The 23,056-nt window shown below is 39.1% G+C and overlaps 1 protein-coding gene across 3 annotated transcripts in view; it reads left to right on the forward strand.

The window, feature by feature from the left end:
* Positions 1–2,435: 2,435 nt before the first annotated feature.
* Positions 2,436–23,056, forward strand: part of HOL3 (S-adenosyl-L-methionine-dependent methyltransferases superfamily protein) — a 57,770-nt gene continuing 37,149 nt past the window's right edge. For 2 of the 3 annotated variants that reach the window (XM_010279500.3, XM_088896453.1), the window contains exons 1-3: positions 2,443–2,656; positions 2,869–3,201; positions 11,952–12,082. In XM_010279500.3, coding sequence (XP_010277802.1) covers positions 2,985–3,201; positions 11,952–12,082 — 348 coding nt within the window. In that variant the 5' untranslated portion in view covers positions 2,443–2,656; positions 2,869–2,984. Of the gene's footprint in view, positions 2,657–2,868; positions 3,202–11,951; positions 12,083–23,056 lie in introns of all 3 variants that reach the window. The other variant, XM_010279499.3, reaches the window with a different exon arrangement.

Consider the following 23,056-nt stretch of genomic DNA (forward strand, 5'->3'; position numbering starts at 1 on the left):
TTGCAAAAATGCTTTTATATAAGTACTTTCGTAAAAATGCTTTTATAAAAGTACTTCCATAATAGTGCTTTCGTAAAACTACTTCCATAAAAGTGCTTTCATAAAAGTGTTTTCACAAAAGTGCTTTTGTAAAAATGTTTTCGTAAAAGTACGTTTGTAAAAGTGCTTTCACAAAAGTACTTTTGTAAAAGTGCTTTTACAAAAGTAAACATCTATGACAATAATTTTATAGGTAGAGTTTCCTTAAAGAATGAAATGAGCAAGATGGGGCATGATTATTTTTCATGTTGCAGGCTAGTCAATTTTTGTACTATGGGGCTGTTTTTTCATTCTAAAAAGAATGTGGTCCTTGGCAAGAATTTTATAACCAAACATTCTAATAATATTCATTTTTGCCCATTATTGCCTAGAATGAGCAAGAATTAAGAGAATGAGGCCCAGAGCAATGAACCAAACATAGCCTTAAGTCCATTTTAAAACCTTAGGGTATGTTTAAGTCTTTTACCCTAAGAATTATCATTCACAGTGGTGGAAAGAAGCCTTAAATATATTAGAAGAGATAAACAATTATTTTAAGAAAACAAAGATTTAAGGGAAGTAAAGGCTCTAAAAGAACCAATGTTTTAAAAACTAAACGAAAGACTGAACCAGTTTTTGCCTCTAAGTCATGGATCATTGGTTCACCCATTCGGATCGAATGGGTCAAACCGTGCCACATCATAACCCTATATATAGCTACATACATACATACATACATACATACATACATACATACATTCATATGTGTGTATAAACATATATTTTATCAATAAATAATAATATTCTGCATGTAATATAAGTATTGTTTTATATTTAATTTATGTTTTAAATTCAATTTTAATTTTTATATATAAAAATGCAAAGAAATTGTGATTTGAGGCCAAAACAGGGTTTTTTTTTTTGCAAAAATAGAGAGGCAAGGCACCTACAGCCCCTTGGGACACATAGAATCATAGATTTCAAAAAGTTACCCAAAATAAAAAAAAGGATCACCCCAATTGGACATCGGAACGTAAAGTTATGGCCTTCAAAAGTTTGCATACATATTTAATGCGCAACTAGTGAACCTGTCACTGGTTTGAATGGGTCAATGGTTCAATTACTCGAGTCAGATAATTTTTTGCCAAGTTAATAGTTTTGACCAATTTCCGGGTTTTAGGAAAATCAAACCCAAAATCATGGCTTGGTGATGGTTTAAACCATTCAACTATCCAGGTCAATGATGGGTTGAAAACACTAAAAAGAACCATAGTTTTCCACTATTCTTGGAGGCAAATCCCACAAAGCAAGATGCAAGTAATGTCTTGGAAGATGATATTAGGATGTATGAGTTATTAAATTCTAAAGGCACACAAAATGTACACAAATTTGCATAAGGTTTCAAATGAAATACCATCAAGAACATTAAATATATAATTCTAAGCAGAAGTGAAGGAAGGGAAGAATAATTGTGAAAAAGAAATAAGAGTTGAGAATGTTAAACATTTTATTCCAAGGTTGCAAATAATTCACCATGAAAAGAAGTTAGCCATGTGGAAGAAAAATTACCTTTCAAAAGGGGGAAGACTCACGATAATAAAAAGCTTCTCTTACCAACTTCCCTACCTATTTTCCTTTTGTGTTTTTTAGATCTTTGACAAAGTAAGGATACAAATTGAAAAGTTGCAAACAGACTTCTTATGAGATGGGGAGAAGAAAGAAATGACCATCTAGTTAGTTGGAAGTAGGTGTGTAAATCAAAAGAGTGTAGAGGTTGGGTCTCAGGCATATCAAGGAAAAAGAATATTGATCCTCTTGGCAAGTGGTTGTGGAGATTCAATTTAGAGCATAATGGCATATAGACATCAGCAGGGATGAGCAAACGGTTTATTCAATTAAAAACCGAACCGAATAAATTGAAATAACCGAAACCAAATTTGTTTTGTTCGATTTTCGGTTATTTTGATTAAAAACGAATTTCAATACTATATATTTTAATATATATTATAGATATTATATATGTATTATATATTAAAATATATATATTATACAGTTTATATAATAAATTAGATGTTTTAATATATAATATAATGCAATATAATATTTCTAAACCTGAAAATTAAAACCGAGACTGAAATTTTACAAAACGAAAATAACCAAAAATCAAACAAAAAAAAAACTGAAACTAAAATTTTAACCAAATAATGCTCACCTCTATACTTTCTTCTATACATGGAAAGGTATTGCATCTACCTATATTCTTTCTTCTATACTTTCATCATATATAAAGTTTGAAACGGTTTTAAGATCAGATTTTGGACTGATCTTTGTTAAGGGTGAATTGACTTTGGTTAAGTCATTTCCTAAACTTTTTAGCCTTTCAAGAAATAAAGTAGTTAGTGTTGATACTACTTGCCATCCTTGTTCCATGGTTTTAATTGGAATCTAGACCTTCGTAGACCTCTAAGGGATGTGGAATTAGAGGAGGTTGCTAACTTCTAGACACTCAAGGAGGTTTACCTTTCCCCTTTAATTTTTCAACCCTCTTTTTCCTTATAATATGATTCAGTGCCCTTACATTCCTACCTAAGGTAGGTTCTACATACATGTGATCTTATGCAAAAGAAGAAGAACCAAGGTAGGTCATACATCTCTCCTTATTATTGCACACTTTGTCGTCGTTGAATTGTTCTACAACGAGAGTCGTATATGTAGATCTAGTTTCTCAGTGTTACTCTTTTACCAAAATAAAAAAAAAGTAGTACTCAATCTCAAAAAAAAAAAAAGAATTAGAATTACTCAGAGACATTGTTCCTGTTACTTCAGTTAACTGATTTTTTTTTTGGTTAGATTTCTTCCATTCCTTTAAGCCTTAGCGTTCGTGAAATCTTCATCCACGTCATTGTCTTCTTGGGCATGCTGAATATGCTGCCCAGTACGCCTCTACCGTGCAACACTTGAACGTTATGTGGTGTCAGCGCTTACGTCTGCTTACCAAAGGCAAAACTCTGTTCGCACCCTCGAACTCATTGCCAACGTACAAAGTTTTCTCCCTCGGCAACGACAGGATTTCTACGACACAACTAGCTATGGGAAGGGAAGGTCAGGAGCGTGTCGACAATACCATGAAGATGAATCCGAAGGTAGATAAGATACAAGAGCTGATAAGAAGCAACCCAAAAGGTAATAACACTCTCCTGCCTAAAAAACTGAGAAGCATGGTCTGTCTTTAGATTTCAGGGTTTCTTTCGTTATTTCCTGAAATGGGTTTTGTTTTGTTTTAGTTTTTCTCGTTTTCCAGAACTTTTTGTTTTGCTGATTTTAAAGAATTTTAAGGTGGTTTGCGCATTGAGCATTATTTCTTTCAAATACAATGTAGCATGAATTTGAAAGGAATTCTGGGTCCAATTCCATGATGTTCTTTAACTTGGGTTCTCATTTGTGGTCTTGGGGGAATTTTTGGCCTTATCTGGAGTTGGATAGAAATTTTTTAGAATGCTGTTTAGGAGATTTTAAGTCGGTGTATTGATGTTGGGTTCCTTGAGAAATTTGTCAATATGTAAGTATCATGTTCTTGGAGTTTGACATGCTGCCAAATAGATTCAACTCTTATGAGCCATTTTTGTCTCAGAACTCATCGAGTCTCAAGTTGGTGCGTGTAGATTCCACCTCTTAGCCATTGTTCATTTAAAACTCATTGGCTTTGAGTAGATTTAAGGATGATATCACTGGTTCATCCAGTTCACTGAGAGAACCAGTGTTGATTCCTTATAGTTTGTTCAATACAGTCTCTTATCTCCTAAAATCTCGTAAGACCTGTTGGTGAGTTAGGATGGTAACCTGCTCTCAAATTTTAGATTGTCAACCGTCTTAATTTGCAGTTTGTGTAAGGATTATTGGGTTGGATGCTGAAGTTCAGGTTAATCCACATTGTGAATTTTACAGTGCACTGGGAGTTCTTTTTTCCTGTATATTTTATTTAGGTTTGGCTCAATATTTAGAATTGAACCAGAAATCAATATAGGCAACATGAATAACTGCCTTTTCAAGTGGACACTTTCTATTACATCATAGTCAAAGGAGGCAGCCTTTTTTAAGGATAGAACTTTTAATAGGAAAAAGGGAAAGGAGTCAATCCAGGGGGAAGAAGGGGGATGACCTGGCCTTGTAGGGAAAATCTGCTCAAACAAGAGCAAGAACAGAAACAAGGAAGGTAAAAATTGGTAAGCTCAGACCCTTAACACAATTCACCTCTGAATACTGTATTTTAGCAAGAGAATCTGCAAGGTCATTTGTTGAACACAGAAATCTTGAAAAGAGAATTTTTAATAGTGAGGTCATCCAAGAAAAATCACCTTTCTTAGAAATTCTATGCACTACATTCATGGAGTCACCTTCTAATGTAATGTAAAGTTAACTAAGGGATAAAGATACTTCTAAGCCTTTGTGGAGACAGAATTCTTTACTTCTCTTAGAATCACTCCCAATTGGACCTAAGAAAGCATTGAGGGTGGTCTTTTTATCCCACCACACACCATTGATGCTTGATGACTAGATTGACTATCAAATTCTCTTTTACCAAACCTGGTTGGGAGGAGCCCAACTCTCAGTAAAGTGATCAACTTCTGTTAGGGAATGAGAACAGAGCTCCATTTCATGGTACTTATGGACACTACCTTGTGGTTGTAGATTTGTTCCTAGTTTACATTCTAAGAAGAGAACAGAATGAGAGAAATCTGCCTGTTGTTGGACCACTGGGGGAAACAAATAAAGTTAACTATGGACCATCTAAACACCTGGATTTACCTTTTTGACAACTAATGCATCTGTAACAAAATGGACAACTGTCTAGACTATCTGTTTTCCATGCTTTGTCTTATATTGAGATGTGATTCAGACCAATAAAATTAGCAGAAATATTTGGATTAGAGCAGAAAGAAGGAAGAAGAGGAAGACAACAAGAAGAAGAAGGAAAATTGGAGAAGAAATGAGGAGTTCGATAATCTCCTCTTTCCCCTACTCTAATCTTTTTATTAAACTTACTTAAGTTACATAATTTACAAGGGGGCCTTTAAGTAGGCGACATCAGCAATACACTTAAAAACAAAATAGAAGCTAAAGGTCCATAAAGAAAGAAGGCCCAATAAGAAAACATAATAAGAAGGAATAAGAAGGAACTAATAAAAATGACACTAAAGGACTAGGGCCCATTCGCCCCAGTCTCTCTACACTCCCCCTCAAGCTGAGCATAGATATCAATCATGCCCAGCTTGCTTATATAGTGAACCAGTTTTCCTTTAGGAACACCTTTTGTCAAAGCATCAACTAACAGTTCTTCAGAAGTAACAAATGGTAGGCAGACTTCTCCTGAGGAAACTCTCTCGTATAAAATGCCTGCCAACTTCAATGTGCTTAGTTCTGTCATGTTGAACAGGATTATGTGCAATGTTGATAGCAGTTTGGTTGTCACAATATAACATCATTGGCTTCTCAAAATCTATACCCAGTTCTTCTAAAAGTGATCTCAACCACAAAAGTTTAGAAACTCCATGTGCCATTGCCCTGTACTCCACTTCAATTGAGGATCTTGCCACTACAGACTACTTCTTACTCCTCCATGATACAATGTTCCTTGCTACCATAGCACAATAACCTGAAGTGGACCTCTTATCATCAATACATCCGGCCCAGTCAAGATCAGTGTATGCTTCTAGCTTCATATGTCCATGCTTAGCAAACAAGATACCTTTCCCTGGAGTCCCTTTTAGGTAGCACAAAACCCTCTCAACAGCTGCTAAATGTGTATCTCTGGGAGAATGCATAAACTGGATAATTACACTAATTGCATATGAAATATCTGGCCGAGTCATACAAAGGTATAATAACTTCCAACCAGTCTCTAGAACACTCCCTTATCAGGCAACAGTTCACCCTCAGTAGCTGACAACTTATGATTTAGGTCTATAGGAGTAGAAGAAGGTCGGGCACTTGGTTTACTAGTATCTGCAAGAAGATCAAGAACATACTTCCGTTGAGAAATGAAGAGACTATCCTTAGATCTAGCAACTTCAATTCCCAAGAAATATCTAAGTTCCCCAAAGTCTTTAATTTCAAACTCAGTGCTAAGAAAACTTTTGAGATGAACAACTTCCTGGGTGTCATTACCAATAACCACAATATCATCAACATAGACAATCAAAAGGGTCACTAAGGAATCTCTCCTCTTAACAAACAAGGTATGATCCGATTGAGTTTGTGTGTACCCAAAAGCAATAAGAGCAACCCGAAATCTATCAAACTAGGCTCGAGGAGATTGCTTAAGGCCATAAAGGGACTTCTTCAGTTTACAAACCTTTCCTTGCATCTCCTTCTCATACACCCCTGGAGGTAAAGACATATAGACCTCTTCATGTAGGTCCCTGTTCAAGAAAGCATTCTTTACATCAAGCTGATTGAGAGGCCAATCAAAAGCAGTAGCTAAAGAGAGCAAAACTCGAACTGAAGTCATCTTGGCTACTGGGGCAAAAGTTTCCAGGTAGTCATTACCATACATCTGAGTACTCGACAGTACCATCAGAATGATACTTAATAGTGAACACCCACTTACAACCAACCAGTTCCTTTCTCTCAGCAAATCCACAATTTCCCAGGTATTGTTCTTATGCAAAGCATCTAGTTCGTTCATCATAGCATCCCTTCATTTTGGTTTGGATAAGGCTTCTGGGACAGATCTGGGAGTCACATGTGTGGAAATAGAGGCAATGAAGGAATAGTAGGAAGGGAAAAGAAGGCTGTAGGATAGGTGTTTGGAAATGCAATGAGCTGTACATTTCTGTTTGCCTTTGCGAATGGAGATCAAGGTCAGGGAAGGTATCCAAGGTGGTAGAAGAGGGCTGACCACCTTTGGATGGGAGGAGCATCTAGTTCGTCCTCTATTACCTCAGTAGTTCGTTCATCATAGCATCCCTCCATTTTGGTTTGGACAAGGCTTCTTGGACAGATCTGGGAGTCACATGTGTGGAAATAGAGGCAAGGAAGGAATAGTAGAAAGGGAAAAGAAGGCTGTAGGATAGGTGTTTGGAAATGCAATGAGCTGTACATTTCTGTTTGCCTTTGCAAAGGGGGGCAATAGGGAGATCAAGGTCAGGGAAGGTATCCGAAGTGGTAGAAGAGGGCTGACCACCTTTGGATGGGAGGAGCATCTAGTTCGTCCTCTATTACCTTAGTAGTGATGGGAGGAGCAAGAGGCACATCTGAAGGCATGGAAACAACTTGCATGTCTCTGAGTCTTTGTCTCTGGTACCACCTTTGGATAATAGGATGGGAAGGAAATGTGGAAGGATGAGCAGGAGAAGGAGGGGGAGCAAGAACATGATAAGAAGAGTTAATAAAGGACTCAGTTGGAGTAGATTCCATAGAAGATTCAATGGGAATTGGAAGAGGAACAGATGGTGACAATGCAAACAACTCCTCTGAATGCTCCTCCTCAGGAGAAGTACCAAAGAAAGGAACAGACTCTGCAAATGTGACATCTTTGGAAACAAAGCGAGTGCCAAGAATCGGATCAAAACAACAATATCCCTTCTGTGTGGAGGCATATCCCAAAGAGTCACACTTGTGTACTTTAGGCTCAAACTTATGTCTTTGATGACTATGAACATGAACATAGTAAGTACACCCAAACACTCTGAGAGGAAGAGAGAAGAGATCCTCATTTGGGGAAAGCAAGATAAAGGGAGTTTTAAACCCCTGAACCTGGGAAGGCATTCGGTTTATCAAGTATGTAGCTGTAAGGACAGCATCCCCCCAAAACTTAACAGGAACATGGGAAGCAAAAAGGAGACTCCTTGCAACCTTAACCACATGTCTGTTCTTCCTTTCTGCCACTCCATTTTGTTGAGGAGTGTAGGAACAGGAACTCTGATGAATAACTCCAAAGGTATCAAAGTAGGAGGAAAGACTCTTCTCAAAATATTCCTTTGCATTATCAGATCGGGATATTTGGATCCGAGTGTTAAATTGAGTAAGTATAAGTTCATGAAATTTTTGTACAATATTTGGTACTTCATCCCGGGATTTCATGAGGTAAATCCAGGTGTAACGAGAGAAATCATCAATGAAAAGAATGAAATATTTGTAACCCCCCATAGCAGGTAAATGATATGCCCCCACACATCAGAGTGCACAATATGGAAAGGAGAAACAAATCTTTTATTACTCACTGAAAAAGATTGTCTACAATGTTTTGCAAGTTCACATGACTCACAATGAAGACTTGATAGGGATATTCCCTTAAACATTTTTGGAAATAAATGACTCAAAGCAGAAAAAGACAAATGACCAAATCTGAAATGACATATCATGACTCTATCAATTGACTCTGATAAAACAGACTCCAAAGCTACTGCACTTGGTAATCCAGAACTTTGGTCAAAGACATCCAGCAAGTATATCTCATTCGCCTCATGGCCACTCCCAATCGTCTGCTGAGACTTCAGATCCTGAAAAACACAATAAGTAGGAAAGAAGGTTATGCTTCAGTTCATTGATTTTGTTAAACTACTAACAGATAAAAGGTTAGTGCTGAGTTTGGGAACATGAAGGACAAAAGATAATACAAGTGAGTTAAAGGCTTTAACATCCCCCTTGCTAGAGATGGGAGCAAGAGACCCATCGGCAAGAGAAACCTTCTCTCTACCCGAGAGGAGTTGGTATGAACAAAAAAGGTTGGGTAAGCTAGTCATATGGTCTAATGCATCAAAATCTATAATCCAAGGAATTCTACAATTACCTGAGGCTGTAGCATGATTTACAGAAGCACAAATACCTAAATGGTAAAGGCGAATGTAGAGGGGGTGCCTGAGGAGGAAGATGCAACAATAGACTCCAGGTGATGTATCAACTTCCCATATCTCTCAAATTCTGCCTTCACTACTGCCAGTTGTTCCATAGCAGATTTTTCTTCACTTTCAGATACTGTAGTAACATTTGCATTCTTGGGCTTTCCAAACTGATCACCCTTCTTAAAATTGTTGTTGTTCCGAAACCTTTCTAGAAGAAGATCTGGATGAAGTTTCCAACAAGAATCCTTCGTATGTTTCGGCTTCTTGCAATATTCACATGTCACCTCCCTTTTTTCATTTACCCCCTTTGGTTTTAATCCAGCATGTGCAAAATGTTCTGGGGGAGGTGGGGTCTATAGCTGTATCTGTCTCCTGCTCTCTTCACTGCTCACCATAGAGTATGCCTGAGCAAGTGACACTTCATCCTTGGCCGGAATATTTTGCCTTTTAATATCAAATTCAGGATCGAGTCTTGTAAGGAATTCAAACACTATTTCTTTCCACAATTTTTTTGAAAATTTCTGCATCTTTGGTGCTTTCCCATATGAATGCTTCCATAACATCTATCTCCTGCCATAGTGACTTCAACATCGAATAGTAGACAGCCACACTCTTCTCCCCCTATTTTCAATTTTTCACATCATTCTTCATTTTGTAGCCCTTGCAACATTTAATTTCTGAGAGTATGTTTCCGTAACACTATCCCAAATCTCCTTGGCTAAAGTCATTCACAAATAGTGTTGACTTATGTGGGGTTGCATAGAATTTACCAACCACCCAATAATTGTGTAGTTATCCTACATCCATTTCTCATATGTAGGACTAGTCTCTTTCGGCATCACCTTACTACCCGTGAGAAACCCTAGTTTACCTCTACTACAAACATGGATCTTAATAGATTGTGCCCAAGCAAGGTAATTTGTTCTGTCAAGTTTAATTATAGTCACTCCTATCAAAATGGAATCTACGGGACCAACCCCTGACACCGAGATTTGCTTCATCTCACTTCCATATTACTCCATCAATCAAACGAAAATAAAAAAAGGTAATTTGTTCTGTCAAGTTTAATTGTAGTCACTCCTATCAAAATGGAATCTACGGGACCAACCCCTGACACCGGGATTTGCTTCATCTCACTTCCATATTGCTCCATCAATCAAATGAAAATAAAAAAACAATGTTTTCAACCTTTATAGACCTAACTAAGGTAAGTCAAACACTGAAAAGTCCCAAAACTAGGGTTTCACCGTACCTAACCTCCGGGGAGAAAGAGAGAAGAGGTAGCTGCTCAAACCAGAGCAATCCAAACCACTTCCAATTGCAGCCGCCCACTTTTGGAGATAAAAAGGAACCCTCCAAGCCTTGAGTGCCACACCCAAACAGCCTTTTCAACCCGTAACTGGAAACTCTCTAGTCGGCTAGGGTTTTGGGGAAAAATTCTGTAGTCCCACTTTCTTGGCAATCTTCGGCCAGCTTCCGACTCTTCAAACCCTCTACCAATTAGGCAAACATGATCTCTGATTGATCAGAAATTTATCTCTCCATACACCTTTCGATTAGAAAAAAAAGTGTATGGGAAAAAAGGAAAAAAAGGAGAAAAATGAGGACCTACTCTGATACCAAGATGTGATTCATACCAATAAAATTAGCTGAAATATTTAGATTAGAGCAGAAAGAAGGAAGGAAGAAGAGGAAGACAGCAAGAAGAAGGAAAAATGGAGAAGAAAGGAGAAAGAAAGGAGGAGTTCGATAATCGCCTCTTTCCCCTACTCTAATCTTTTTAGTAAACTTACTTAAGTTACATAATTTATAAGGAGGCCCTTAAGTAGGCGTCCACATCAGCAATACACTTAAAAACAAAACATAAGCAAAGGCCCAATAAAGAAAGAAGGCCCAATAAGAAAACATAACAAGAAGGAACTAATAAGAATGACACTAAAGGACTAGGGCCCATTCGGCCCAGTCTCTCTACATATTGAACACGTGAAAGATGCAAAATTATCTGATGCACTTAAATTCCCTATATATTTCATCTTGCATGCAAAGATCCACGGATCTGCATATCAAAATCTGTTTTCAATCAGGAACATTCTACAATTACTTGTTATATAGCACCTTAAAATTTAAAACTAGCCAATTAACATTTTTTTCTGCCATAATTGTTGCACCTTTCAAACTTAAATACAGTAAGCACCACAGCTTTCTGGTGAAGGTAGTTTTTATCAAGACATGGGTGTTTTTTTATGGTTGGCATATTTTGTTCGTTCGGCTGCACTTTGTAAGAGCGTGAGTGCAGAACTGAAGCAAATATATACTCCAGTTAGGTTTTGCAGTTGTTTGGTAGGAATATGTCTTTGTACTGAAAATGAAAGTAAATTTGTTTTTTCCTGATAGTTTGCATACGTTTTGCACTTAAAGTTGGTCCATGTAAAAAGGGTATATTCCAGTATTGAAATCATGTTTGTATCCATCAAAACCAAAGTTGATACAAAATTTATCAATGCAAAACTGAACCAAGATTGCATTCTCACTTTTTGACCAAACTTGCATTTACATCAACACATGCCTTTTGCACTCTTACCAAACACAGCCTTAAGACTACTTTCATGTCTCACTGAACAATTTATTCTTCATTTTACTTCTTTTTTACATCACCAAAATTATTGATGTAAGAAGAAAATAGAACAGAACAAATTGCAACTAATCAAAGAAAATAGAACAGAACAAACAAATCTCTAGATATCCTACTAACAAGTCCATGTCTCTATTAGTGCTTGTGTCTCCTTGCCTTGCTACTTAGATTTCCTCTTCCTTGGTAGCCTAAGGCACAATCACCATAAGATGCCATAAAACAAAAGTAGAAAAGCACCTTGAACCATGGTTCCACTATCATGGGTCTCTCTCTAGAATCTAGATATGTACTTTAGTGCTTGATAATAGAGGATATAGAGAGGGTTACTTTATCCAAATTGTTGTTTCCTTTAATTGTCCTGTTGTGTTTTCCAACCTGTATGGATCTCAATGACATTTGTATTTTTGCATACGCTTGCCATGTATGTGCAATTTATATCTTCTTTCTCCAAATTATAGGTGGTTGGGAAAAATGTTGGGAGGAAGGACTAACACCATGGGATTTGGGGCAGCCAACACCTGTTATTCTACATCTTCTTCAGACGGATGCATTTCCCAAAGGCAGGGCTCTAGTTCCTGGATGTGGTAGTGTGAGTATTTTAGTTTTGTTACTTCTGTTGGTATTCTTTATTATTTTGAGTTAGATATTTTTCTTCATACATTCTACTTGTCATGACTCATTTGGCTTCCATGGGATTCTTTTTCAATTTTTATATATTTTTTGTCAGCAAAAATAACTAAAGAATTTATTAAGGCAATGGAGAAGAAAAGAAATCCAACATTCCAAAGAGTATGAAGTGAAGGGGTCACATACAAAACAACTAAAGGCTAACATATCAAAATTATCCATTTTTATTTTTATTTTGTCAGTTAAGTATATTAATATGAATAAATGACTGGAAAGCTAACTGTTAAGAGATATTGTATTTGGGTTCTTGGAGGTTACATGGGTATATGTGTAATATTGATAAATCATGGGAACTTGCATGTATATATGGGAGAAAAAGGGGCTTGTGTGTGTGTATGTGTGTGTGTGTGTGTGTGTGTGAGAGAGAGAGAGAGAGAGAGAGAGTTGTATCTCTTGTTCTCATAGTGGATATTTTTCCTCTCCTCCCATGGATGTAGGCTACCAAGCCGAATCATGTTAAATCTTGGTGTTCTCTCTATTTCTTCTTCTTATTTTCTCCTTGATTTGCTATTCTTTTTTATGTTAGTTGACACTAATATATCATGTCAGATATGGATAAAGGGTTTTAGACATGGTGACCAAAATTCCTGCCTTTTGAGTCATCTCTAGAACATAGTTATCAAGGCGATGCCTAGGCTACAAGGCGCCCTTTGAGGCTCGACTCGCCTAATCGCCAAGCAGTTTTTTACTTCCTACTATAAAATACTTTTTTGTTCATTCTTTTTTGAGATTATAATTATAAAATAGAAATTATTAAACTAAAATAATCATTTTGTGTGTTTATATACTAATTTCTTTTAACATGGGTCTGAGGAGGGCTGTGAGGGATTCAAACCTTGATAGTATTTTGAGCCTCTTTGAACTTCTTGATAATGTTTTCTTGAACCCTTCTAAGGTGGACTCTAGAATTTGGACCCCTACCCCCACAGGCTCTTTTTCTTGCGCTTCCTTCTTCAAAGTCCTTTGCCAGTCCGCCAGTCCACCAGTCCTGCAACCTCCCCTTTCCCGGTTAGTGAGGTTTGGTGCAGACCAATTCCTCCTAGGGTTGGTAGTTTTTGTTGGGAAGCCTATTTGGAAAGATTCAACACTAGGGATTTTCTCCAAAAGAAGAGACCCAATACTTGTTTGTCACCTCATTGATGTGTTCTTTGCAAAGCGGATGGGGAGACTGGTTTTCACTTACTGGTGTCTTGCCAATTTGCAAAGTCAATTTGGGAGTGCGCTTTTTCTCTCTTTGAATGTAGGTGGAACCCTTCATCAAACTTGCAAAGCCTATTTTCCCCTTCCTTTTTCAGGTGACACATGAAAAGGGGAAGGACTATGTGGAGAGGTCTGAGGGCTGCAGTATGTTGGACATTATGGGAAGAAAGAAATACTAGGATCTTAGAAAATGAGAGAGGGGCTGAAGAATTGAGGGTTGTGATCCACATAAGGGCAGTACAGTGGCTGAAATTACTAGAACTATTTACAAACTACACAGTGGAAGACATGTTGAGAAAGTGGGGTGAGATTGCAAACTGCACTCAGGTCAAACCAATAATAAGGGTGTCTTGGACTCCCCCACCTGCTGGCTTCTTAAAGTTAAATTTTGATGGGAGTTGTAGGGGGAACCCAGGACAATCAGGGATTGGAGGTGTTTTTAGGGATGAGAATAGGGACATTTATGCCCTGTTCTCAGGCCGAATTAGTGTGGGGGATTCCCTTAGAGATGAGATCTTGGCAGTTATGAAAGGAGTTCATAAAGCCAAGGAGATGAATGTCAGGAAACTCATAATTGAAGGGGACTCGGAGGTGGTGATAGGGTGGCTGATTAAAGACGACTGCGGTTTATGGAACTACAGAAATGAGAAGAGGAAATTCTGGTGGCTGGTGCGGGGGATGGAAATCGGGATGAGTTGGGTTAAGAGATCAGCTAACTCTGTAGTTGATGGATTAGCTAAACAAGGGATAGAAAGGGAAGCAATGTTTTGGGCTAAGATGTAACTTAATTGTTGATTTTTCTCTTTTTCTCTCTTTGGAGGGTTTAAGTTGTATTCGGAAGATAAAGAGTTTTTGTCTTCCTTGCTGTGATATTTCAATGAATTGAATGAATCTGTTATTGATAAAAAAAAAATATACTAATTTCTTTTTATTGTTTTCTTATTTATTAGGGTTTAATCAACACAAACATTGCTAAATGCTGTATTGAACCCTCAAAGACTTCAAAACCTGAACCAATAAGGAAGAACTTTCTTTTCTTCTTTTCCTATAACAAAAATAAGGGTTCATCCCCTATATTTTTTGAATTTTATTTTCCTTCTTCTTTTTCTTCTCATGAATATGTTGATTTTCTATACTTCAATATGAACTTTATAATTTTCTTATGAAAATTATGAATGATTATTAAGGAAATATGGTTATGGTACCTAGGGAACTACCCTAGGATATATGTTTTCAACATAAAAATCCATCGCCTAGAGGCGACAAGGCGCCCCCCCTGTTGCCTAGTCTCACCTTGGTGCCTTGAAAACTATGCTCTAGAAATATAGTTAAGAGAAAGATAAGCATGGGTTTCATGGAAAGACAATGTAAAGAAATTTGGATGGATCTGTTCTCTTTTGAAAACTATTGTAGTCCAAAAGGGTTTGTGTTTGTTCACTTCTCCCTATTCCCATCTACAAAGTTCCAGCTCCAAATCCTGATATGACAAAAAGTAAACCCTTTTATTTCAAAAAAAGGAGTTTAAAATGGATACCTTTCATAGTGTGAAGTTTGAACATATAATAAAGCAAGGAGCTGATGCAAACATAGCAGTGTAAACATGGTCATGCAGGGCCTCTTGTCAGAAGGATGGTCATGATTGGCCATGTCAACCCTTTTTTTGAAGAATAAAGAATAAAATTTTAATAAACAAAAACACGATACAAGCTGATCAGGTGTCTAGATGACACCCCTTGCAAAGAAAACAAAAACATGATACAAGCTGATCAACCCTTAGTGCATAGCTTTCCAGAAACTCTAGATGCTCATGTAGAAAATCTTTCCGTATAAGGTATGCAGTTTCATTTTGTTTTCAAAATTAACAGAAACTATAATTTATAATTGCTATTTCCAAATATACAATGCAGTGATGATGTATGTATTTCCTAATTTCATACCCTTTTTAACCAAAAATATTTTCTACTCTTTTAGTCTTTGTGGAATGGTATAATACATGACTATTTATCAAATATTGTTTCCTCCCATATACTATGCTAAACGTGGTAGTTATTGATATATAGGAAATTGTTTAATAATTGTGCTTGAAAAACACAGTTTTCTTTGCCTTTCCCTTCCTTTCCTACCTTTTATTTCAAGCCAAAAACAGCCTTAGGGTTTGAGACAAAGTTCAAAATATCGATACAGGCCGATATGCCGGTAGGGCATATCTTCCTATATTGTGGGTCGCTTCCCCTTTTTTTTAGTTTTTTTTTTTCAATCTGGTTCAGAGGGGTCAGTTTAAGGCCCCTCTACCCCCTGACCCAGGGTCTGACCCGAAACTCCCCCTGTAGGGGTGTATCGGGAAGCCCCCGATACGGGCCAATACATTGCAATTTTTTGATCCTTGGTTTGAGAGAAAGAAAGAAGAGGAAGAAGAGAAAAGAAAGAAGAAAAGAGAAGGAAAAAGTGGTGTTTAATTGATTCCACCCAACCCCCTTAATATGCCTTTATTCTTGCTAAGAATGATATGTAAAGGTACAATACTGCCCTTATAACAAGAGATATATCTCCCCCTCAGCCCAACACATATTCAATTACCAAAATACCCTTTTACACGAGAAATAAGACTCACTAATACTTCTAATACTCCCCCTCAAGTTGGTGGAAATATATCTATCATGCCCAGCTTGCTTACAATCTCCAATATGCACACTTTGGTAGCTCCTTTAGTGAGAATATCAGTTAGTTGAGATTGTGTGGTGGTATAAGGAGTACAAATCTGGCCATCTAGAAGTTTTTCATATATAAAGTGATGCTCAACCTCTATGTGCTTGGAATATGTTGAGTAGGATTACGAGTGATACTGATAGCAACTTTGTTTGCATCCATAATGCTTCATACACACTGTGTGCCATGGATTGAAATTCATCTTCTTCACTTGAACTTGGCACCACATTTTGCTTATTGCTATGCCTGTTCATTTGTGTTGAAGTTTGACATTTGAAACTGTAATAATTGCTTTTAGAGGTACATTGAAATTGGTGAACTTTTCTTGTTGCTGATATCTAAATGTAAAGAGTGTTCTAAAATCTGAATGTTGAGTTTTGAAATGACAATTAGCCATTTAATAAATTGATTAATAAGTAACAAAATGATTTCAAGAATTGCTAGATAGACAGAGAAATTTATGAGGGATTTCTTGTGGGAACCAGGGAACAAAAAGAAGGATCATCTGGTTAAATGGGAACAGGTCTGCAAGCCTAAGGAACTAAGGGTTTAGGATTGGGAAACATCACTCTCAAAATTACTGCTCTCCTGGGTAAATGGTTATGAAGGCTCCCATTTGGAAGAGATAGGTTATGGCACATAGTTATTGTAGAGAACACTGATGTGGGCCCCACAGCAGTGGTCCCCATTGTGTTCGTAGGACAGTATGTGTAATTATTTGTTTCAGTCATGGTAGTGTCAGTTGGGGTCAGTTGTTATTTCAGTTTTTATTTACTTTATTTGTCATATAAGTACTAAGGGCAGATCTGTCCTTTTCTCTATGTACTGAACATAACCTATAAATACGAAGAGAGTGGCGGCGGCAGATGTGTTAGAATCTGTCCCTTCTTTCAAACCTTTGTGTTCTCCTGTTCCTCTTCTCTCTTTTCTCCTTCCTCTCACTTTTCTTCTACTTTTCTTAACCTAAAACCTATTAGGGTTCAAGCTGATTGCAGTCTTGATCTTCTACTTAGTATCAGAGCCTATCTAGGGCTTCTCATGTGTGTCTAGTCCAGCTGACCACATGAGAACCAGCTAGGGCTGGAAGCTTATGAAGTAGTATTCGTCGGCTGATTCTTGGAGATTACCAGGAGAGTTTCGCAGCTGTTGAGGACTTGCCACGGCTTGCAGAGTGTTGGTAATCAGGAAGAAGCAGTGAAGGCTAGGGTTCAGGCAACCCTGGAAGGCAGCGAACAACATTCTTTGAGTAAGTTTTTATTTAGTTTCCAGAGACTGCTATCAGTCGAGATAGGTTGGACCTATCTAGAAGGAGAGGCCGAATTGCTTTAGGGTTTTTCTCTCTAATATAGGGTTTGACTGTTGGGCCGAACCCTCTTTATCTTCTTGGAAAGTGATTGTTTTAGGGTTTTCTCTCAGAGGTGATCAGTTTTAGGGTTTCACATTGACACTACGACAGGTCATAACTATACGGACTGCTTGGAAAGTGCGGCTGAGCACTTATTTCAGACCTACGATTAAAACCCTAATTCTGCTCTAGCATCTCAGATTGCTCTCTAAGCTGGTTTCAAACCTATTTTTGGCTTCGAGCTCTTCTAGGGGAAAAAACTTGTACGAACTGCTTGGTACTGTGATTGCCGATTGGTTTCAGATCAGACCTGCACTAGTTCATGCATATACCGTGATTACAGATTGGCTTCAGATCAGAATTGCATTGATTCTATACTATTTTCTGATTGTGATTGACTGTCCAAGTGCTGTTTTCTGGTGTAGTGACTCTAACAGTTCGTAGCTACTGATTCTTGACCAAAGATGGAGTTTAAAAATCAGGGAGAAAGTAGTTTTGGGAACAACAGTTATGGTAGTGTATCTGAAACTGGATTTCAGATTACAACTGTGAGATTTGATGGGTCGAATTACTTGGAATGGGCCCAATCAGCCATGATGGCTATTGGGGGAAGGGGAAAACTGGGTTACCTCTTGGGAGATGTGAAAGAACCTTCCAAGGAGGACCCAATGTACACCAAGTGGGTTCAAGAGAACTATTTGGTTATGGCATGGCTATGTAATTCTATGCAGCCACATATCAGCCGAAATTACTTGTGGGCAAAGACAGGCAAGGAGATATGGGATGTTGTGAAAGAAACCTATTCCCAACCCCTTAATGTTGCCAGAGCCTATGAACTGAAGTGTAAGGTGAACTGTCTTAAACAAGGAGAGAAGCCAGTTTCTGTCTACTTCTCTACCTTGAAATCCTTGTGGCATGAGATTGACCATCTAGAGACCCTTGAGTGGGAGAGTCCCAAAGATGCACAGACTCACAGAAAGAAAGTCAAGACAAATAGGGTGTTTGAGTTTTTAACTGGCCTGAATTCAGAATATGACATTGTGCGGCAACATATACTGACCAGAGATAGTGTGACCCTCTCTCAAGCATACTCCCTGGTGCATAGTGAAGAGACCAGGAGGAAAGTCATGATGCAACCTCAACCCCCTTCCCCAGCCCTGATAGCTATTAAACCTAAATCAGGGGGTGATCCAGAAAGGGACAGGAAGAAGGAAGATAAACGGGACCTGGTATGTGAACATTGCAAGAAACCCAAGCACACAAAAGATACTTGTTGGAAGCTCCATCCTCATTTGGTCCCAGCAAAACTAAGAAATAAGAAGGGTAATGTTCATGTGGCTATGAACACTGATTCAGCATCCTCATCAAGCACAAAAGGCACATCCCTAGAGACCTTAGCCGCGGTTCGGGCTGCCCTCATACAGTTGGAAAAGGAAGTTGGGAGTTCAGCTCAGCCATCTCAGTCACCATCAGCTCCTGCCACATCTGCATTTGCACATTCAGGTACTCGAGCCTCAGCTTACCATGCTTCAGCTCCAGGTAATACTGAACACTGTTGGGTAATAGATTTAGGTCCATCCGACCATATGACTAGCTTGCCATCATTGTTCACTACTTATCACTTGTCCTCCGGCAGAGATAGAGTATCCATTGTTGATGGCTCTCTTGTTCCCATTTCGGGCAAGGGTGACATCAAGTTATCGGATACTATCTCTTTATCTTTTGTCTTGCATGTTCCTAAGCTTGATACTAACCTGCTTTCAGTCAGTAGTATTACCAAACATATGAACTGTTCAGTAACCTTTTTCCCTAACCGATGTGTTTTTCAGGACTTGGAGACGAGGAAGGTGATTGGGACTGGCCGTGAGATGAATGGGATCTATCTGCTTGGAGAGAGTTCTCGTCGGGAAGAGTCAATGGATAAGAAGTCCTTTGTTTCTCAGTTTGTGAGTCCGGTTATGCTTTGGCATAATCGATTAGGTCATTTGTCTTTCCGGTCCTTGAAGAGTCTGTTTCCTACTTTATTTGAGTCTGTTGAGTTGTCAAAGTTTAGGTGTGAGAGTTGTGAGTTTGCCAAACATTGTAGAACTTCTTATTCTTTGAGTAATAAAAGTAGTAATTATTCTTTTGATATTGTGCATACTGATGTTTGGGGGCCATATCACATCTCTTCTATGGGTGGGTACAAATATTTTCTGTTGTTTGTTGATGACCATACCCGGTTTTCTTGGGTCTATCTTATGCATTCTCGGGATGAGGTTCCTGCTCTGACCCAAAACTTCCATCAGATGATTCTCACTCAGTTTGGGGCCAAAATCAAAGTCCTTAGATCTGATAATGCAAAGGCATACTTTGCTAAGCCATTGACCTTCTACCTCCTTAGCCATGGAATTATTTACCAGAGCACTTGCCCTCATACACCGCAGTAGAACGGGGTTGCCGAAAGGAAGAATAGGCACATCTTGGAGGTGGCTAGAAGCATTATGTTTATCTTCAATGTACCTATTCGCTTCTGGGGTGATGCTATCCTCACAGAAGTATATCTCATTAATCGGGTTCCTTCCCGGGTTCTTGATATGAAAACCCCTTTTTCCCTTCTATACCTAGACGAGGAGCTGTTCACCGTTCCCCTTAAAACCTTTGGTTGTACCTATTTCGTTCAGCTTCTTGGGCCCCATCATTTCAAGTTTGAACCTAAGGCCTCCAAATGCATTTTCCTCGGTTATGCACAAACTCAAAAGGGTTATTGCTGCTATGATCCTGTTTCAGGGAAAAGGTCTGTCTCCATGGATATCACCTTCTTGAGGAGACACCCTATTATCCTAGGGTTTCTCCTCAGGGGGAGAGTAGTGAGAGTGGGATTTTGAGTCTCTTTCCTCAGGGGGAGTGCAGTGAGAGTGGGATTTTGAGTCTCTTTCCTCAGGGGGAGCGCAGTGGGAGTGGGGTTGTTTCTTTACCTATTCCACTGGGTGATGGGGGCTGTAGTGGTGAGGGTGGTCAGAGGGATCAGGAGTTGAGAGTCTATCACAGGCGATGCAGGCAGGTTGATCCTAGTCATCGGCAGTCCAGGCCAGCTCCAGTTCCTTCTGCGGCTCCAAATCCAGGTATTACAGTCCCAGAGCCCACTGAGACACCTTCCACTGTTGCCACTTCCCCTCTTGTGGATGACCTTGATCTCCCTATTGCCGTCCGCAAAGGGAAACGGCATTGCACCACATCTACAACTCACTGCATTTCATAGTTTTTATCCTATGATCGCCTATCCCCCTCTTACCGGTCCTACCTCACTTTCATTGCCAATGTCCCTATTCCAAGAACAGTGCAAGAAGCCTTATCAGTTCCAGAGTGGAAAGATGCAATGCAAGTCGAAATGGATGCCCTGTTGAAAAATAATACTTGGGCACTGGTTGACCTACCCAAAGGAAAGAAACTGGTTGGATGTAGATGGGTATTCACTGTGAAGCATAATGCTGATGGCTCCATTGAAAGGTACAAAGCCCGGCTGGTTGCAAAGGGGTTCACCCAGACTTATGGTATAGACTACTTGGAGACCTTTGCCCCAGTAGCCAAGATGACCACCATCCGAGTTCTGTTATCCCTTGCAGCAAATCATTATTGGCCCTTGTTCCAGATGGATGTTAAAAATGCTTTTCTGAATGGAGACTTACAGGAAGAGGTCTACATGCAGTTGCCTCCTGGATTCTATGATACAGAGACAGGTAAGAAGGTTTGCCGACTGAACAAGGCATTGTATGGTTTGAAGCAGTCACCTAGAGTCTGGTTTGATAGATTCAGATTAGCCCTTGGAAAGTTCGGTTATGTACAGGCCCAGTCAGATCATACACTGTTCATTAAGAGGGTGGACTCCTCTCTGACCCTGCTTGCTGTATATGTGGATGATATTGTAGTGACAGGAAATGATAGTGGTGAGATTGAGTCCCTCAAATAGCTCCTTCATCAAGAGCTTGAGGTGAAAGATCTTGGTACACTACGGTATTTTTTGGGTATTGAGGTTGCTAGATCTAAATAGGGGATCTTTATCTCTCAGAGAAAATATGTTCTAGATCTATTGGCGGAAACTGGAAAGTTAGGTGTTAAGCCTGCTGATACACCCATTGAACAAAATCACAAGATTAGTGCAAAGGGCGGGGAGCCTCTTGAAGACAAAGTTATGTTCCAATGGTTGGTTGGAAAGCTCCTATTATCTCTGCCTCACTCGGCCAGATATCAATTATGTAGTTAGTGTTGTCAGCCAGTACATGTATTCCCCTAGAACTTCTCATCTCCTTGTAGCAGAGAGAATATTAGCATACTTGAAGAGATGCCCGGGTAGAGGTATACTGCTTAAGAACAATAATCACATGAAGGTGGGGGTCTATACAGATGCCAATTGGGTTGGTAGTGTTGATGACAGGAGGTCTACCTCTGGATATTGTGCCCTTGTGGGAGGTAACCTTGTCTCTTGGAGGAGTAAGAAGTAGAGTGTTGTTTCCCGCTCTAGTGCTGAAGCAGAATACAGGTCAATGGCTAACGGAGTGGCTGAAATCCTATGGCCGAGATCACTACATGAAGAGTTGGGTATTCACTATGAGAAGCCCTTGATGCTGTATTGTGATAATCAGACAGCTATTAATATAGCCCACAACCCAGTGCAGCATGACAGAACTAAACATATTGAAGTTGATCAACATTTTGTGCAAGAGAGGGTCTCATCACAAGAAGCGTGTCTCCTGTATATCACATCTAATATGCAGCTCGCGGATATCCTCACCAAGGCTGTACCAAGGAAGAAGTTAGAGGCAAACCTATCCAAGTTGGGAATGATAAATATCTACTCCCAACTTGAGGGGGAGTGTAGAGAACACTGTTGTGGGCCCCACAGCAGTGATTCTAGAATTTGGGTTCCCTCACCAGATGTCCTCTTTACTTGTTCCTTGTTTTTCAAGTCCAACTTTGCCTGCTTCACAAGGGGTGGACTTTCTCGGTGAAAGAAGTGTGGTCTAAGCCTATCCCACCTAAGGTTCAAGCTTTCTGTTGGGAATCTTTCCTTGGAAAGGTTAACGCTTGTGATGTGCTACAGAAAAGAAGGCCTTTTTGTTGCCTCTCTCCTCATATGTGCTTGTTGTGTAGGACAAGTGGAGAAAGCCTACCCCACTTATTAATTTCCTCCTTTGTCTCTCTTATCTGGGAGTTTTCTGTGATTTTTTCGACTTTAGGTGGATATCCCCCCAAGAAGTGGCAGATATTTTCAGACCTAACTTCCTAAGGCAATCAAAAGGAGGAAGATTGATGTGGAGAGTTACTAAGACTGCAATGGTTTGAGTGGTCTAGGAGGAAAGGAACAACAGAATTTTCAATGGCAAAAGTGAAGGTTGCATTCTGGATTAAAAACATGGAGTGCTTTCAAAGTTTCATAGCAACTGATACTCTAAGGACTTGGAAGGAGATAGCACAGTCCTTTAGAAAAAAAGACAGCATAAAAATGGATTGGAAACCCCCACAAGGTAGTAAAGTTAAGCTGAATTTTGATGGAAGCTCTTTGGGCAATCCTGGTATGGCATGTATTGGTGGGACAATTAGAACTTTGGAGGGCAGATTGCTGCTACAAGGTCCTAGGATAGCTAA

Source organism: Nelumbo nucifera, chromosome 1 (genome assembly GCF_055504915.1).
Source record: "Nelumbo nucifera cultivar China Antique chromosome 1, China Antique-T2T, whole genome shotgun sequence".
NCBI lineage: Eukaryota > Viridiplantae > Streptophyta > Magnoliopsida > Proteales > Nelumbonaceae > Nelumbo > Nelumbo nucifera.